The following is a 20979-nucleotide window of genomic DNA, read 5'->3' as shown; positions in this document are numbered from 1 at the left end:
AGAGGAGGAGAAGAGGGAGGTCATAGAGGAGGAGGAGAGGAGACTGACAGGACAACAGCTGAAAGAAGAGAGAAGAGAGAGGAGGAGGAAGAGAGGAGGTCATAGAGGAGGAGGAGAGGAGACTGACAGGACAACAGCTGAAAGAAGAGAGAAGAGAGAGGAGGAGGAAGAGAGGAGGTCATAGAGGAGGAGGAGAGGAGACTGACAGGACAACAGCTGAAAGAAGAGAGAAGAGAGAGGAGGAGGAAGAGAGGAGGTCATAGAGGAGGAGGAGAGGAGACTGACAGGACAACAGCTGAAGAAGAGAGAAGAGAGAGGAGGAGGAAGAGAGGAGGTCATAGAGGAGGAGGAGAGGAGACTGACAGGACAACAGCTGAAAGAAGAGAGAAGAGAGGAGGAGGAAGAGAGGAGGTCATAGAGGAGGAGGAGAGGAGACTGACAGGACAACAGCTGAAAGAAGAGAGAAGAGAGAGGAGGAGGAAGAGAGGAGGTCATAGAGGAGGAGGAGAGGAGACTGACAGGACAACAGCTGAAAGAAGAGAGAAGAGAGAGGAGGAGGAAGAGAGGAGGTCATAGAGGAGGAGGAGAGAGACTGACAGGACAACAGCTGAAAGAAGAGAGAAGAGAGAGGAGGAGGAAGAGAGGAGGTCATAGAGGAGGAGAGGAGACTGACAGGACAACAGCTGAAAGAAGAGAGAAGAGAGAGGAGGAGGAAGAGAGGAGGTCATAGAGGAGGAGGAGAGGAGACTGACAGGACAACAGCTGAAAGAAGAGAGAAGAGAGAGGAGGAGGAAGAGAGGAGGTCATAGAGGAGGAGGAGAGGAGACTGACAGGACAACAGCTGAAAGAAGAGAGAAGAGAGAGGAGGAGGAAGAGAGGAGGTCATAGAGGAGGAGGAGAGGAGACTGATAGGGACAACAGCTGAAAGAAGAGAGAAGAGAGAGGAGGAGGAAGAGAGGAGGTCATAGAGGAGGAGGAGAGGAGACTGACAGGACAACAGCTGAAAGAAGAGAGAAGAGAGAGGAGGAGGAAGAGAGGAGGTCATAGAGGAGGAGGAGAGGAGACTGACAGGACAACAGCTGAAAGAAGAGAGAAGAGAGAGGAGGAGGAAGAGAGGAAGAGTTTACACTGAACACACTGAACAGATGAGTTTACACTGAACAGAGTGAACAGATGAGTTTACACTGAACAGATGAGTTTACACTGAACAGACTGAACACATGAGTTTACACTGAACAGACTGAACACATGAGTTTACACTGAACAGAGTGAACAGATGAGTTTACACTGAACAGACTGAACACATGAGTTTACACTGAACAGACTGAACACATGAGTTTACACTGAACAGAGTGAACAGATGAGTTTACACTGAACAGACTGAACAGATGAGTTTACACTGAACAGACTGAACACATGAGTTTACACTGAACAGATGAGTTTACACTGGGAACACATTTAACACCTTACATCTAACACCTCAGATTTAACACCTCAGATTTAACACTTCACCTGGTGTGCTTTTCTCTCTGAACAGGAATGGTCTCCATCTCACAACCTGAAGAGTCTGAAGAAGAAGCAGATGTTGGCCAGAGAGGCCATGGCCCGGCAGACGGTGTCCGACGCAGAGCAGAGCAGCGTGGAGTCATCAGTGATCAGGTGAGGATGCAAGAACCAGGACAGAAGAACCAGGACAGGACCTGGACCTGGAGGGAAGACCTGGTCCACATGTGGGAGCAGGTCCACCAGGCAGGCACACCCAAACCCCCCGAAACCAGACTGAGACCTGTTCCATCTGAGGTCCAGACCCAAACCCCCCAAAACCAGCCTATTAATATTGTGTTGTTTGTGTGTCAGTATTGTGAATACTGTGTTGTGTTGTGTTGTTTTTGTTGTTTGTGATCAGTTCTGTAGGACTAGATGTTCAGATCCCTATCTTGCATACATGAGACTTTGGGTTGGTACTGTGAGCGGTGGCACCCTTCGGGTCATCAGGTGGGCTCCCTCCTTCACCGGTGTTTGGCTGACTGGACCCACGACACCTCCAGACGGTTCAGCAGTGAGACCCAGTGTCCTGGGCTCACCCCCTAGGTGCCACCACTAACTTGACCGCCCACGTCGAGTCCTTCCTCTTCCACCACACCCACTGACTCCCCTTCTCTACGGCCTTCCAGAGGTCTTTAACAGCCTGCCGGTGAGCCCTCCCTCCCAATTCCCAAAGCAGTCTGGATGTTGAGGCAGCCACAAACCCTCTGCAGCCTCTACTTCCACGGGGCAGACTTTTGCAGTCCAGCCTTGTTTTTGTATATTAGCTGCAGGTCGGCATACCTCAGTTTCTTGCGCTCATAGGCCTCCTCCACAGCACTCTCCCAGGGGACCGTGAGCTCAATGATGTAAACAAGCTTGAGGGACGCTGACCACAGCACGAGGTCTGGCCTCAGGTTGGTTGATGTGATCTCCACTGGGGAGCAGAGCTTCTGGTCTATGTCTGCCCTTAGCTTCCAGTCGCGTTCCCCACCAAGCCTCCCAGCCCCTGGTCTTGGGTTGACGAGACTGGCTTGGCTCACGTCCTCCCGGACAAAGGTTGTTGTTTGCCAGCGAGCTGCTGGGGGCGGGAGGGCATGGATTCTTGTCCACTGGTTTTTCCAGCACAGCTGCGAGACACTGTAGTGCCTGGTTGTGTTGCCAGGTGTAACAGCCATGAGTAAGGCTGGTCTTGCAGCCCACCAGGATGTACTTGAGTGTGGCTGGAGATGGGCAGAGGGAACTGGCTCAGATTCGTGGGCGATGGTAGCACATCACAGGCAGCCTTGATGGTCAAGCTTGCCCTGAATGCCTCAGACTCCCAGAGCTCCTGCCAGGAGATCCTCTTCTTCTCCACTCCCTCCCAAGTCATCCATTACTCTTGCTTTGCCTGTGCCAGCGCCTTTGCACACCTTGTTGCCTCTTCTTGTCGGTGCACCTCCTGAATGACCAGTTTGCACCTCTGGGGTGCAGTAGCCTTGTTCCAGACTGGTGTGCTGTCTCCACTGCCAAGACCACTCCTTCCTGGCTGCACTCGTCCCACAATGTCTCTGTGCCTGAGTGTGGCCATTGCCTGCTCAGTGGCTTCTGCTGAGTTCCACCCTCTCCCAGTGACCAGGATGGGGGTAACTTGGGCTATCAAAGGATCGTTTGTGTCCGACAGTGTCATCTCCAGCCTCACTTTGGCGCACTTGAACTCTTCTGTGAGACTGGAAATGGGCAACTCCAAGACTCATTTTCCATAGAGCCCAATGATACTAAGGCACCTGGGAAGTCCAAGCCACTTCCTTACATATGAGCTGACCAGTCTCTCCATCTTCTCCACCTTTGAGACTGGAACTTCATATAGGGTTAGTGGCCACATGAGGCATGGAAAGAGTCCAAACTGCATGCACCAGAGCTTCAGCCTGCCGGGTAGTGCGGTTCTGTCAATGTTCTGAAGGCCGCTGGTTACATCCTTCATGAGCTGATCTATTTGCTCTGAGTCCTTGAGGGTAGCATCATACCATCGCCCAAGACTCTTCGCAGGCTTCTCCGAGACTGTTGGGATAGGCTTATCACCAATGTGGAAGCGTTGATCTGATAGCTTCCCCTTCACGATGGAGATGCTTCTGGACTTGTACGGCTTGATCTTCATGCGTGCCCGCTCGATGTTACCTTGGAGCTTGCCCAGCAGACGCACAGTGCAAGGCTTGGTTGTGGTGAGTGTTGTGAGGTCATCCATATAGGCTCTAACAGGCGGGAGCATCAGGCCAGGTCTTCTGCGCTGACCTCCAACCACCCACCGAGATGCTCGAATGATCACCTCCATGGCCGTGGTGAAGGCCAGTGGGGAGATGGTGCAGCCGGCCATGATTCCCACTTCAAGGTGTTGCCATGCTGTGGTGTACTCTGATGTTGTAAAGCATATCTGCACATCCTGGAAGTAGGCCTTGACCAGGTTTGTGAGAGCTGCTGGGACCTTGAAGAATTCAAAGGCAGTCCACAGGAAGTTGTGAGGGACTGAGCCAAAGGCATTGGCTAGATCCAGGAACACCACATGAAGATCTGTTCCCTCCTTCTTGGCAACCTTGATCTGATGCCAGATGGTGCTCGCATGTTCCAAACAGCCAGAGAAGCCTGAGATGCCTGCTTTCTGGATTGGCGTGTCGATTAGGTGGTTTCTCTGCAGGTATCCTGCCAGCCTGTGTGCCAGCACGCCGAAGATTTTTCCCTCAATGTTTAGGAGGCCGATCTGGCGGAATTGGCTGATCTCAGACGAGTCCTTTTCCTTCGGGATAAGGATTCCTCCAGCTCTCCTCCACGATGTTGGGATTTCCTTCCTTTGCCATACCATCCTCATGAGTTTCCAGAGGAATCGGAGGACATTTGGTGCATTCTTGTAAAGCCTGTGTGGAACTCTGTTGGGACCTGGGGCTGATGCGGCCCTTGCCCTATGCACTGTGCTCTGCTCCTCGCTCCATCTTGGTGGGCTGACATCCAGCTGGTGCTCTGGTGCCTTGATTGGTGGCATGTCAGGCAGGAGGGTAATCTCTTTGTGGCATTGGTTATCTCTGCAGCACTCTTTCATGTGCTGTTCCAAGGCTGCCTTTGACATTGAGAGACTTCTACTCTTCTCCTTTGTGAAGAGGCACTTCATGACTTTGAAGGGGTCTTTGTAGAAGCGTGCTCTCATCTGGTCCCTCGTCTTGTGCTTCCTGAGCAGATTTTCAGATCTCCTCAGTGTTGCAAGCCTATTCCTGATCTCTTCCTGCAGCAGGTTTATGCCTTCCCTTTCCTCGTCTGTGGCCTTCCTCTATATTGTTTCTTCAACTACCTCCTCTCTCTGACTAGTCCGTCCATCTCTTTCTGCTTCCTGGACTTGGCGGGTGTCCTTGATGTAATTCTCTTTCTTTTGGCTGCTCCAAACTGCTCCTCTCCATAGGCATAGATTAGGTCTCCCATAGTGGGTATTAATCTTGTGTTGTTTGTGTTGCTTGTGTATTAATCTTGAGTTGTTTGTTTATTAACCTTGTGTTGCTTGTGTTGTTTGTGTATTAATCTTGTGATGTTTGTGTTGTTTGTGTGTGCAGTCTCCTCCAGGATGCAGAGAGTAAATCTGAGACCAGCCAGGCTATCTCAGCCCGGGAGCACTTTGTGTTCACGGACACTGACGGACAGGTGTACCACATCACAGTGGAGGGCAACACCGTCAAAGATGGAGCACGGATCCCCCCCGATGTGAGTCTACACACATGTATGAGTCCACACACACATGTATGAGTCCACACACATGTATGAGTCCACAAACACAAATATGAGTCCACACACACAAATATGAGTCCACACACACGTATGAGTCCACAAACACATGTATGAGTCCACACACATGAGTCCACACACATGTATGAGTCCACACACACATGTATGAGTCCACAAACAAATGTATGAGTCCACACACACATATATGAGTCCACACACACACGTATGAGTCCACACACACACGTATGAGTCCACACACACGTATGAGTCCACACACACATATGAGTCTACATACACGTATGAGTCCACACACACGTATGAGTCCACACACACATATGAGTCCGCACACACGTATGAGTCCACACACACATGTATGAGCCACACACACATGAGTCTACACACACGTATGAGTCCACACACACATATGAGTCCACACACACATGTATGAGTCCACACACACATGTATGAGTCCACACACACATATGAGTCCACACACATGTATGAGTCCACACACACATATGAGTCTGCACACATGTATGAGTCATCATACATATATGAGTCCACACACTTATGAGTCCACACACATGTATGAGTCCACACACGTATGAGTCCACACACACATATGAGTCCACACACATTTATGAGTCCACATTCACACACGTATGAGTCCACACACGTATGAGACCACACACACATATGAGTCCACACATACATATATGAGTCCACATACACGTATGAGTCCACACACACGTATGAGTCCACACACATATATGAGTCCACACACATATGAGTCCACACACACATGTATGAGTCCACACACGTATGAGACCACACACACATGAGTCCACACATACATATATGAGTCAACATACATATGAGTCCACATACACGTATGAGTCCACACACACGTATGAATCCACACACATGAGTCCACACACACATGTATGAGTCCACACACACGTATGAGTCCACACACACATATGAGTCTACACACACACGTATGAGTCCACACACACATGTATGAGTCCACAAACAAATGTATGAGTCCACACACACATATATGAGTCCACACACACACGTATGAGTCCACACACACATATGAGTCTACATACACGTATGAGTCCACACACACGTATGAGTCCACACACACATATGAGTCCGCACACACGTATGAGTCCACACACACATGTATGAGCCACACACACATGAGTCTACACACACGTATGAGTCCACACACACATATGAGTCCACACACACGTATGAGTCCACACACACATGTATGAGTCCACACACACATATGAGTCCACACACATGTATGAGTCCACACACACATATGAGTCCGCACACATGTATGAGTCCACACACATATATGAGTCCACACACTTATGAGTCCACACACATGTATGAGTCCACGCACGTATGAGTCCACACACACATATGAGTCCACACACATTTATGAGTCCACACACACACACGTATGAGTCCACACACGTATGAGACCACACACACATATGAGTCCACATATACATATATGAGTCCACATACACGTATGAGTCCACACACACGTATGAGTTCACACACATATATGAGTCCACACACATATGAGTCCACACACACATGTATGAGTCCACACACGTATGAGACCACACACACATGAGTCCACACATACATATGAGTCCACACATACATATATGAGTCCACATACACGTATGAGTCCACACACACGTATGAATCCACACACGAGTCCACACACACATGTATGAGTCCACACACACGTATGAGTCCACACACACATATGAGTCTACACACACGTATGAGTCCACACACACATATATGAGTCCACACACACATATATGAGTCCACACACACACGTATGAGTCCACACACACATGTATGAGTCCACACACACATATGAGTCTACATACACGTATGAGTCCACACAGACGTATGAGTCCACACACACATATGAGTCCACACACACATATATGAGTCCACACACGTATGAGTCCACACACACATGTATGAGTCCACACACACATGTATGAGTCCACACACACATATATGAGTCCACACACGTATGAGTCCACACACACATGTATGAGTCCACACACACATGTATGAGTCCACACACACATATATGAGTCCACACACATATATGAATCCATACACACATGTATGAGTCCACACACACATGTATGAGTCCACACACACATATGAGTCCACACACATGTATGAGTCCACACACACATATGAGTCCGCACACATGTATGAGTGCACACACATATATGAGTCCACACACTTATGAGTCCACACACATGTATGAGTCCACACACACATATGAGTCCACACACGTTTATGACTCCACACACAAATGAGTCCACACACACACACGTATGAGTTCACACACGTATGAGACCACACACACATATGAGTCCACACATACATATGAGTCCACACATACATATATGAGTCCACATACACGTATGAGTCCACACACACGTATGAGTCCACACACATATATGAGTCCACACACGTATGAGACCACACACACATGAGTCCACACATACATATATGAGTCCACATACACGTATGAGTCCACACACACATATGAGTCCACACACGAGTCCACACACACATGTATGAGTCCACACACACGTATGAGTCCACACACACATATGAGTCTACACACACGTATGAGTCCACACACACACATATATGAGTCCACACACACATGTGAGTCCACACACACATGTATGAGTCCACACACACATGTATGAGCCACACACACGAGTCTACACACACGTATGAGTCCACACACACATATGAGTCTACACACACGTATGAGTCCACACACACATATGAGTCCGCATACACGTATGAGTCCACACACACATGTATGAGCCACACACACATGAGTCTACACACACGTATGAGTCCACACACACGTATGAGTCCACACACACATGTATGAGTCCACACACACATATATGAGTCCACATACGTATGAGTCCACACACACATGTATGAGTCCACACACACATATTAGTCCACACACATGTATGAGTCCACACACACATATGAGTCCACACACACATATGAGTCCACACACATGTATGAGTCCACACACACATATGTGTCCGCACACATGTATGAGTCCACACACATATATGAGTCCACACATACATATGAGTCCACACACACGTATGAGTCCACACACATATATGAGTCCACACACGTATGAGACCACACACACATGAGTCCACACATACATATATGAGTCCACATACACGTATGAGTCCACACACACATATGAGTCCACACACATGAGTCCACACACACATGTATGAGTCCACACACACGTATGAGTCCACACACACATATGAGTCTACACACACGTATGAGTCCACACACACACATATATGAGTCCACACACACATGTGAGTCCGCACACACATGTATGAGTCCACACACACATGTATGAGCCACACACACATGAGTCTACACACACGTATGAGTCCACACACACATATGAGTCCGCACACACGTATGAGTCCACACACACATGTAGGAGCCACACACACGAGTCTACACACACGTATGAGTCCACACACACCTATGAGTCCACACACACATGTATGAGTCCACACACACATATATGAGTCCACATACGTATGAGTCCACACACACATGTATGAGTCCACACACACATATATGAGTCCACACACATATATGAATCCATACACACATGTATGAGTCCACACACATGTATGAGTCCACACACACATATGAGTCCACACACACATATGAGTCCACACACATGTATGAGTCCACACACACATATGTGTCCGCACACATGTATGAGTCCACACACAAATGAGTCCACACACTTATGAGTCCACACATACATATATGAGTCCACATACACGTATGAGTCCACACACACGTATGAATCCACACACATGAGTCCACACACACACGTATGAGTCCACACACACATGTATGAGTCCACACACACATATGAGTCTACATACACGTATGAGTCCACACACACGTATGAGTCCACACACACATATGAGTCCACACACACATATGAGTCCACACATGTATGAGTCCACACACACATGTATGAGTCCACACACACATGTATGAGTCCACACACACATATATGAGTCCACACACATATATGAATCCATACACACATATATGAGTCCACACACGTATGAGTCCACACCCAGATGTATGAGTCCACACACACATATGAGTCCACACACATTTATGAGTCCACACACACACACGTATGAGTACACACACGTATGAGACCACACACACATATGAGTCCACTCATACATATGAGTCCACACATACATATATGAGTCCACATACACGTATGAGTCCACACACACGTATGAGTCCACACACACATATGAGTCTACACACACGTATGAGTCCACACACACATATATGAGTCCACACACACTCGTATGAGTCCACACACACATATATGAGTCCACACACGTATGAGTCCACACACACATGTATGCGTCCACACACACATGTATGAGTCCACACACACATATATGAGTCCACACACATATATGAATCCATACACACATGTATGAGTCCACACACACATGTATGAGTCCACACACACATGTATGAGTCCACACACATGTATGAGTCCACACACACATATGAGTCCGCACACATGTATGAGTGCACACACATATATGAGTCCACACACTTATGAGTCCACACACATGTATGAATCCACACACACATATGAGTCCACACACGTTTATGAGTCCACACACAAATGAGTCCACACACACACACGTATGAGTCCACACACGTATGAGACCACACACACATGAGTCCACACATACATATGAGTCCACACATACATATATGAGTCCACATACACGTATGAGTCCACACACACGTATGAGTCCACACACATGAGTCCACACACACATGTATGAGTCCACACACACGTATGAGTCCACACACACATATGAGTCTACACACACGTATGAGTCCACACACACATATATGAGTCCACACACACATGTGAATCCGCACACACATGTATGAGTCCACACACACATGTATGAGCCACACACACATGAGTCTACACACACGTATGAGTCCACACACACACATATATGAGTCCGCACACACATGTATGAGTCCACACACACATGTATGAGCCACACACACATGAGTCTACACACACGTATGAGTCCACACACACATGTATGAGCCACACACACATGAGTCTACACACACGTATGAGTCCACACACACGTATGAGTCCACACACACATGTATGAGTCCACACACACATATATGAGTCCACATACGTATGAGTCCACACACACATGTATGAGTCCACACACACATGTATGAGTCCACACACACATATATGAGTCCACACACATATATGAATCCATACACACATGTATGAGTCCACACACATGTATGAGTCCACACACACATATGAGTCCACACACATGTATGAGTCCACACACACATATGTGTCCGCACACATGTATGAGTCCACACACATATATGAGTCCACACACTTATGAGTCCACACACATGTATGAGTCCACACACGTATGAGTCCACACACACATATGAGTCCACACACATTTATGAGTCCACACACACACACACGTATGAGTACACACACGTATGAGACCACACACACATATGAGTCCACACATACATATGAGTCCACACATACATATATGAGTCCACATACATGTATGAGTCCACACACACGTATGAGTCCACACACACATATGAGTCTACACACACGTATGAGTCCACACACACATATATGAGTCCACACACACTCGTATGAGTCCACACACACATATATGAGTCCACACACACTCGTATGAGTCCACACATGTATCAGTCCACACACACATATGAGTCCACACACATATGAGTCCACACACACGTATGAGTCCACACACGTATGAGTCCACATACACATGTATGAGTCCACACACACGTATTAGTCCACACACACATATGAGTGTACACACTCGTATGAGTCCACACACACTCGTATGAGTCCACACACACTGGTATGAGTCCACACACACTCGTATGAGTCCACACTCACATATATGATTCCACACACACTCGTATGAGTCCACACACACATATATGAGTCCACACACACTTGTATGAGTCCACACACACTCGTATGAGTCCACACACACTCGTATGAGTCCACACACACATATATGAGTCCACATGTCCAGCTTTTAGTCTCACTTCAGAATAAAGCCTGTAAAGAAGCTGTAAACCAGGGGGGTCAGACTCACCGTAGGTCCGGTTCCACGTTCTCCTGCAGGGGGGTCAGACTCACCGTAGGTCTGGTTCCACGTTCTCCTGCAGTGAAAGTCCCGCCCACTTCTGTTGTTAGATTGACAGACCACAGGAACATAGAGACAGAACCTGATGCTGACATTCAGGGACGCTGGAAGTGTTTTAATGTTTTGAACGTTTTGTCGTCATTGTCTTCGGTGCAGAATCTGAGAATCACAGTGTGTTTGTTGGAGCCCTGTTGCATTGTGGGTGGGCCTGTCTTTGTGTTTTGAGGTCACAGACACAGGAGTTCAAGCCTGATCTTTGTCAGAGTCGCTGTTCCACCATTTTCGTAGTCCTCAGGTAGGGCTGCACGATTTTGGCAAAAAATAAAATCCAAATTTTTTTCCTCTAGAAACTCGATTTTCGATTTTTGGATAAAACTACCAAAGACCACAGAAGTCAGCCTGTGGTTTCTGTGAACAGCCCACAATGCAAGGCACTGCTCCGACCTCAGATCTGTGATGGGGTCAGTGATTGGCCCTCAGAAGTTTATTTTATTCTTCATTAAGTCTTTGTTGAATGCAGTTGAGTATACAAACAATGTATACAACAAGAAAATAACAGAAGTTTTCCAGGGGAATCCACTATGATCCACTGTCTGAATCAGAGCAAATACTGATGGTTTTTACAGCCTTTTGTTTCCAGATTTATCCAACAGCTTTGAATAAAGTTCAACAACTTTCAAAAAATAAATATTTGGTTTTGTGTTAAAGATCTTACATTTGTGAATGAAAATTTAGCAAGTAAGAGAAATGAATTAATTGTAACAAAAAATGTATTTATTTTTTTTTCTTTTTGGGGAATCTGGGCCAAGGAAGTGACGCCACTGTAAGACAGGCATTAGTCATGTGTGGAGCACTAAATATGAGTGATCCACATGTGGTTCTGTTTAAATATGAGTGATCCACATGTGGTTCTGTTTAAATATGAGTGATCCACATGTGGTTCTGTTTAAATAAGAGTGATCCTCATGTGGTTCTGTTTAAATAAGAGTGATCCTCATGTGGTTCTGTTTAAATATGAGTGATCCTCATGTGGTTCTGTTTAAATAAGAGTGATCCACATGTGGTTCTGTTTAAATATGAGTGATCCACATGTGGTTCTGTTTAAATAAGAGTGATCCTCATGTGGTTCTGTTTAAATATGAGTGATCCACATGTGGATCTGTTTAAATATGAGTGATCCACATGTGGTTCTGTTTAAATATGAGTGATCCACATGTGGTTCTGTTTAAATATGAGTGATCCACATGTGGATCTGTTTAAATATGAGTGATCCACATGTGGTTCTGTTTAAATATGAGTGATCCACATGTGGATCTGTTTAAATATGAGTGATCCACATGTGGTTCTGTTTAAATATGAGTGATCCTCATGTGGTTCTGTTTAAATATGAGTGATCCACATGTGGATCTGTTTAAATATGAGTGATCCTCATGTGGTTCTGTTTAAATAAGAGTGATCCACATGTGGTTCTGTTTAAATATGAGTGATCCACATGTGGTTCTGTTTAAATATGAGTGATCCACATGTGGATCTGTTTAAATATGAGTGATCCACATGTGGTTCTGTTTAAATATGAGTGATCCTCATGTGGTTCTGTTTAAATAGGAGTGATCCTCATGTGGTTCTGTTTAAATAAGAGTGATCCACATGTGGTTCTGTTTAAATATGAGTGATCCACATATGGTTCTGTTTAAATATGAGTGATCCACGCGTGGTTCTGTTTAAATATGAGTGATCCACACGTGGTTCTGTTTAAATATGAGTGATCCTCATGTGGTTCTGTTTAAATAAGAGTGATCCACACGTGGTTCTGTTTAAATATGAGTGATCCACACGTGGTTCTGTTTAAATATGAGTGATCCTCATGTGGTTCTGTTTAAATATGAGTGATCCTCATGTGGTTCTATTTAAATATGAGTGATCCACACGTGGTTCTGTTTAAATATGAGTGATCCTCATGTGGTTCTGTTTAAATATGAGTGATCTTCATGTGGTTCTGTTTAAATATGAGTGATCCACATGTGGTTCTGTTTAAATATGAGTGATCCACATGTGGTTCTGTTTAAATATGAGTGATCCACATGTGGTTCTGTTTAAATATGAGTGATCCACATGTGGATCTGTTTAAATATGAGTGATCCACATGTGGTTCTGTTTAAATATGAGTGATCCACATGTGGTTCTACTTAAATATGAGTGATCCACATGTGGATCTGTTTAAATATGAGTGATCCACATGTGGTTCTGTTTAAATATGAGTGATCCTCATGTGGTTCTGTTTAAATATGAGTGATCCACATGTGGTTCTCTTTAAATATGAGTGATCCACATGTGGTTCTGTTTAAATATGAGTGATCCACATGTGGTTCTGTTTAAATATGAGTGATCCACATGTGGTTCTGTTTAAATATGAGTGATCCTCATGTGGTTCTGTTTAAATAAGAGTGATCCACATGTGGTTCTGTTTAAATATGAGTGATCCACATGTGGTTCTGTTTAAATATGAGTGATCCACATGTGGATCTGTTTAAATATGAGTGATCCACATGTGGTTCTGTTTAAATATGAGTGATCCACATGTGGTTCTGTTTAAACATGAGTGATCCTCATGTGGTTCTGTTTAAATATGAGTGATCCTCATGTGGTTCTGTTTAAATAAGAGTGATCCACTTGTGGTTCTGTTTAAATATGAGTGATCCACATATGGTTCTGTTTAAATATGAGTGATCCACGCGTGGTTCTGTTTAAATATGAGTGATCCACATGTGGTTCTGTTTAAATATGAGTGATCCACATGTGGTTCTGTTTAAATATGAGTGATCCTCATGTGGTTCTGTTTAAATAAGAGTGATCCACACGTGGTTCTGTTTAAATATGAGTGATCCACACGTGGTTCTGTTTAAATATGAGTGATCCTCATGTGGTTCTGTTTAAATATGAGTGATCCTCATGTGGTTCTATTTAAATATGAGTGATCCTCATGTGGTTCTGTTTAAATATGAGTGGTCCACATGTGGTTCTGTTTAAATATGAGTGATCCTCATGTGGTTCTGTTTAAATATGAGTGATCCTCATGTGGTTCTGTTTAAATAAGAGTGATCCACATGTGGTTCTGTTTAAATATGAGTGATCCACATGTGGTTCTGTTTAAATATGAGTGATCCACATGTGGATCTGTTTAAATATGAGTGATCCACATGTGGTTCTGTTTAAATATGAGTGATCCACATGTGGTTCTGTTTAAACATGAGTGATCCTCATGTGGTTCTGTTTAAATATGAGTGATCCTCATGTGGTTCTGTTTAAATAAGAGTGATCCACATGTGGTTCTGTTTAAATATGAGTGATCCACATATGGTTCTGTTTAAATATGAGTGATCCACGCGTGGTTCTGTTTAAATATGAGTGATCCACATGTGGTTCTGTTTAAATATGAGTGATCCACATGTGGTTCTGTTTAAATATGAGTGATCCTCATGTGGTTCTGTTTAAATAAGAGTGATCCACACGTGGTTCTGTTTAAATATGAGTGATCCACACGTGGTTCTGTTTAAATATGAGTGATCCTCATGTGGTTCTGTTTAAATATGAGTGATCCTCATGTGGTTCTATTTAAATATGAGTGATCCACACGTGGTTCTGTTTAAATATGAGTGATCCTCATGTGGTTCTGTTTAAATATGAGTGATCCTCATGTGGTTCTGTTTAAATATGAGTGATCTTCATGTGGTTCTGTTTAAATATGAGTGATCCACATGTGGTTCTGTTTAAATATGAGTGATCCACATGTGGTTCTGTTTAAATATGAGTGATCCACATGTGGTTCTGTTTAAATATGAGTGATCCACATGTGGATCTGTTTAAATATGAGTGATCCACATGTGGTTCTGTTTAAATATGAGTGATCCACATGTGGTTCTGTTTAAATATGAGTGATCCACATGTGGTTCTGTTTAAATATGAGTGATCCACATGTGGTTCTGTTTAAATATGAGTGATCCTCATGTGGTTCTGTTTAAATATGAGTGATCCACATGTGGTTCTGTTTAAATATGAGTGATCCACATGGTTCTGTTTAAATATGAGTGATCCACATGTGGTTCTGTTTAAATACGAGTGATCCACATGTGGTTCTATTTAAATATGAGTGATCCTCATGTGGTTCTGTTTAAATATGAGTGATCCACATGTGGTTCTGTTTAAATATGAGTGATCCTCATGTGGTTCTGTTTAAATATGAGTGGTCCACATGTGGTTCTGTTTAAATATGAGTGATCCACATGTGGTTCTGTTTAAATATGAGTGATCCACATGTGGTTCTATTTAAATATGAGTGATCCTCATGTGGTTCTGTTTAAATATGAGTGGTCCACATGTGGTTCTGTTTAAATATGAGTGATCCTCATGTGGTTCTGTTTAAATATGAGTGATCCACATGTGGTTCTGTTTAAATATGAGTGATCCTCATGTGGTTCTGTTTAAATATGAGTGATCCACATGTGGTTCTGTTTAAATATGAGTGATCCACATGTGGTTCTGTTTAAATATGAGTGATCCACATGTGGTTCTGTTTAAATATGAGTGGTCCACATGTGGTTCTGTTTAAATATGAGTGATCCTCATGTGGTTCTGTTTAAATATGAGTGATCCTCATGTGGATCTGTTTAAATAAGTGTGATCCTCATGTGGTTCTGTTTAAATATGAGTGATCCTCATGTGGTTCTATTTAAATATGAGTGATCCACATGTGGTTCTGTTTAAATATGAGTGATCCACATGTGGTTCTGTTTAAATATGAGTGATCCACATGTGGTTCTGTTTAAATATGAGTGATCCACATGTGGATCTGTTTAAATAAGAGTGATCCTCATGTGGTTCTGTTTAAATATGAGTGATCCTCATGTGGTTCTATTTAAATATGAGTGATCCACATGTGGTTCTGTTTAAATATGAGTGATCCACATGTGGTTCTGTTTAAATATGAGTGATCCACATGTGGTTCTGTTTAAATAAGAGTGATCCACATGTGGTTCTGTTTAAATATGAGTGATCCACATGTGGTTCTGTTTAAATATGAGTGATCCACATGTGGATCTGTTTAAATATGAGTGATCCACATGTGGATCTGTTTAAATAAGAGTGATCCTCATGTGGTTCTGTTTAAATATGAGTGATCCACATGTGGTTCTGTTTAAATATGAGTGATCCTCATGTGGTTCTGTTTAAATATGAGTGATCCACATGTGGTTCTGTTTAAATATGAGTGATCCTCATGTGGTTCTGTTTAAATATGAGTGATCCTCATGTGGTTCTGTTTAAATATGAGTGATCCACATGTGGTTCTGTTTAAATATGAGTGATCCTCATGTGGTTCTATTTAAACTGCAGGATCTGTGCATGCGTGCGTGCTTATACTGCTGTAAGTACTGTGTGTTCATGAACAGATTTAATGTCCGTGGTCATTACACAGACTAATGTGAAAGGGCGCTGTCACTGATAGGAGGAGGAGCCTCTGGTAGCCTGGAGGAGGAGCCTCTGGTAGCCAGGAGGAGGAGCCTGCGGTAGCCTGGAGGAGGAGCCTACGGTAGCCAGGAGGAGGAGTTTATAGTAGCCAGGAGGAGGAGCCTCCAGTAGCCAGGAGGAGGAGTTTACAGTAGCCTGGAGGAAGAGCCTACAGTAGCCTGGAGGAGGAGCCTACGGTAGCCAGGAGGAAGAGCCTACAGTAGCCTGGAGGAGGAGCCTACAGTAGCCTGGAGGAGGAGTTTACAGTAGCCTGGAGGAAGAGCCTACAGTAGCCTGGAGGAAGAGCCTACAGTAGCCTGGAGGAGGAGCCTACAGTAGCCTGGAGGAGGAGTTTACAGTAGCCTGGAGGAAGAGCCTACAGTAGCCTGGAGGAGGAGCCTACAGTAGCCTGGAGGAGGAGTTTACAGTAGCCTGGAGGAGGAGCCTACAGTAGCCTGGAGGAGGAGTTTACAGTAGCCTGGAGGAAGAGCCTACAGTAGCCTGGAGGAGGAGCCTACGGTAGCCAGGAGGAGGAGTTTACAGTAGCCCGGAGGAAGAGCCTACAGTAGCCTGGAGGAGGAGCCTACGGTAGCCAGGAGGAGGAGTTTATAGTAGGAGGAGGAGCCTCCAGTAGCCAGGAGGAGGAGTTTACAGTACCCTGGAGGAGGAGCCTACAGTAGCCTGGAGGAGGAGCCTACGGTAGCCCGGAGGCATGAGACAGATGAAATCCATTTGACGATTTCTCTTTTTTAAAAGTCGTCCTAATTAAAAAATCCGATTTGGATTTCAAATGGATGACTGGTGGCGGCCTGTCCTCAGGTTGTGCAGTCCTCCAGGATGATGGAATGTCTTCATGTCTCTGTCAGGACGTTTTCAGCCTCTGTAACCCGAACCCTCTGTGTCCAGCTGACGCTCGCCGTCTTCACTTCAGCGTTGTGTCTCAGGTTAAACTCAGGAGTCGGACTGGTTTAGCTCCTGTACGTATGTTTAATCCATCTGGTTTTTATTCACGCAGGAACGTCAGGGATGGAGGGAAGGGTGTTCTAACAGCAGGACTGACTGCTTCTGGATTTGAACTCTGAACTACAGCGCTGTAGTTGTAGTTGTAGTGGTTTACTACAGTCCAGATGCAGCTGTTGTTTATCCATCTGCTGTTTCAGGTCTGTGGTGCATGTGTGGGTTTGAAGGTGTCAAAGTCACACTTCAGATCACACCAAATCTGTTTCAGCTTCAACCATTAAATGAACAGACTGTTATTGTTAAACAGATCCGTTTAGAACTCCCCATTCAACTTCTGCAAACTCATGTTTTTATGTTTGACCGACCAAACAGTTGTTTTCTGAATGAGCTCACATATGGATGGTCACCTTCATGAACGGGTCCAGTGCAAAGTTCCAATAGTTTTAGACTCTTCATTATTCTTTAGTTTTATTTAGTTTGGACTTTTTTTCTCTAAATCAGTTTGTTTGAATTCGCTTTTAGAGCAGGTTTGATAGTTTTTATTAGTTTTCATTGTTTTCTAAATGCTTAGTTTTAGTTTAGTTGTAGTTTTAGTTTTATTTAGTTGTAGTTCAGTGGTCTCTTTTCTTTTCCGTCGTATTCAAATCAGTCCCAGACAGGACTCTGCTGCTTTAGTCTCCATGTTTCCAGGTAGAGTGGGGACCAGAAGACGACTGGAAACCACAAGTGAACACAAGTGACGGAGCAAAAAGTGTCGTATGGAGACAGCACAGAAAACTGAGAGAGACAAAGAAATCCACTGAACATCAATCTGACATTGACAAAGACCAAAACCAAGGGAATTTGATCCATGATTTTGTATCTGTTTTAGTTAGTTTAGTAAACACACAATACAGTTTCAGTTAGTTATGGATTTTCTTTTAATTATAGTTTTAATTTATTTCAGTTAATGAAAATGTTTTTTTCAATTCTAGTTTTCATTATTTCGTTAGTTTTCGTTAACGGTAACCTTGGTCCGGTGCTAAAGCATGTGCTGTTCCGTTCACCATGTGTGTCTGTGTTTCAGGGCAGTATGGGCAGCATCGCCTGCATCGCCTGGAAAGGGGACACCCTGGTGCTCGGAGATGTGGACGGGAACCTCAACTTCTGGGACCTCAAAGCCCGTTTGTCCAGGTACGGAGCGCTCCTATTAAAGCCATGACACCACAGTGTGTTAGAGGCTTAGGGTTAACCTGAACCCTAAACCTAACCTGAACCCTAAGCCTAACCTGAACCCTAAACCTAACCTGAACCCTAAGCCTAACCTGAACCCTAAGCCTAACCTGAACCCTAAACCTAACCTGAACCCTAAGCCTAACCTGAACCCTAAGCCTAACCTGAACCCTAAGCCTAACCTGAACCCTAAACCTAACCTGAACCCTAAGCCTAACCTGAACCCTAAACCTAACCTGAACCCTAAGCCTAACCTGAACCCTAAGCCTAACCTGAACCCTAAACCTAACCTGAACCCTAAACCTAACCTGAACCCTAAGCCTAACCTGAACCCTAAACCTAACCCGAACCCTAAGCCTAACCCGAACCCTAAGCCTAACCCGAACCCTAAACCTAACCCGAACCCTAAGCCTAACCCGAACCCTAAGCCTAACCCGAACCCTAAGCCTAACCCGAACCCTAAACCTAACCCGAACCCTAAGCCTAACCCGAACCCTAAGCCTAACCCGAACCCTAAGCCTAACCTGAACCCTAAGCCTAACCTGAACCCTAAACCTAACCCGAACCCTAAGCCTAACCTGAACCCTAAGCCTAACCTGAACCCTAAACCTAACCTGAACCCTAAGCCTAACCTGAACCCTAAACCTAACCTGAACCCTAAGCCTAACCTGAACCCTAAGCCTAACCTGAACCCTAAGCCTAACCTGAACCCTAAGCCTAACCTGAACCCTAAACCTAACCTGAACCCTAAGCCTAACCCGAACCCTAAGCCTAACCCGAACCCTAAGCCTAACCTGAACCCTAAACCTAACCTGAACCCTAAGCCTAACCCGAACCCTAAGCCTAACCTGAACCCTAAACCTAACCCGAACCCTAACCCTCTGTGGTCATCCTCAGGGGAATCCCAACGCACCGGGGCTGGGTCAAGAAGATCCGCTTTGCACCAGGAAAAGGAAACCAGAAGCTGCTGGTCATGTACACGGATGGAGCCGAGGTCTGGGACACCAAGGAGGTGAGGACCCTGACCCTAACTCTGACCCTACCTCTGACTCTGACCCTAACTCTGACCCTACCTCTGACTCTGACCCTAACTCTGACCCTACCTCTGATCCTGACCCTAACTCTGACCCTACTTCTGACCCTGACCCTAACTCTGACCCTACCTCTGACCCTGACCCTAACTCTGACCCTACCTCTGACTCTGACCCTAACTCTGACCCTACCTCTGACTCTGACCCTAACTCTGACCCTAACTCTGACCCTGACCCTAACTCTGACCCTACCTCTGACCCTGACCCTAACTCTGACCCTACCTCTGACTCTGACCCTAACTCTGACCCTACCTCTGACTCTGACCCTAACTCTGACCCTACCTCTGATCCTGACCCTAACTCTGACCCTAACTCTGACCCTGACCCTAACTCTGACCCTAACTCTGACCCTGACCCTAACTCTGACCCTACCTCTGACCCTGACCCTAACTCTGACCCTACCTCTGACTCTGACCCTACCTCTGACTCTGACCCTACCTCTGACTCTGACCCTAACTCTGACCCTACCTCTGACCCTGACCCTAACTCTGACCCTACCTCTGACCCTGACCCTACCTCTGACCCTACCTCTGACCCTGACCCTACCTCTGACCCTG

General features: G+C 45.2%; 1 protein-coding gene across 1 annotated transcript in view; it reads left to right on the top strand.

Moving 5' to 3' along the window:
* The first annotated feature begins 1521 nt into the window (after positions 1 to 1521).
* LOC115416920 (WD repeat-containing protein 11) overlaps positions 1522 to 20979 on the top strand; it is a 53153-nt gene continuing 33695 nt past the window's right edge. Inside the window, exons 1-4 of the mRNA XM_030130792.1 lie at positions 1522 to 1659; positions 5097 to 5244; positions 19186 to 19292; positions 20229 to 20343. Coding sequence (XP_029986652.1) covers positions 1583 to 1659; positions 5097 to 5244; positions 19186 to 19292; positions 20229 to 20343 — 447 coding nt within the window. The 5' untranslated portion in view covers positions 1522 to 1582. The remainder of the gene's footprint in view (positions 1660 to 5096; positions 5245 to 19185; positions 19293 to 20228; positions 20344 to 20979) is intronic.

The sequence above is a fragment of the Sphaeramia orbicularis genome, unplaced genomic scaffold (genome assembly GCF_902148855.1).
Source record: "Sphaeramia orbicularis unplaced genomic scaffold, fSphaOr1.1, whole genome shotgun sequence".
Taxonomy (NCBI): Eukaryota; Metazoa; Chordata; class Actinopteri; order Kurtiformes; family Apogonidae; genus Sphaeramia; species Sphaeramia orbicularis.
This window is presented reverse-complemented; position numbering and strand designations above follow the sequence as displayed.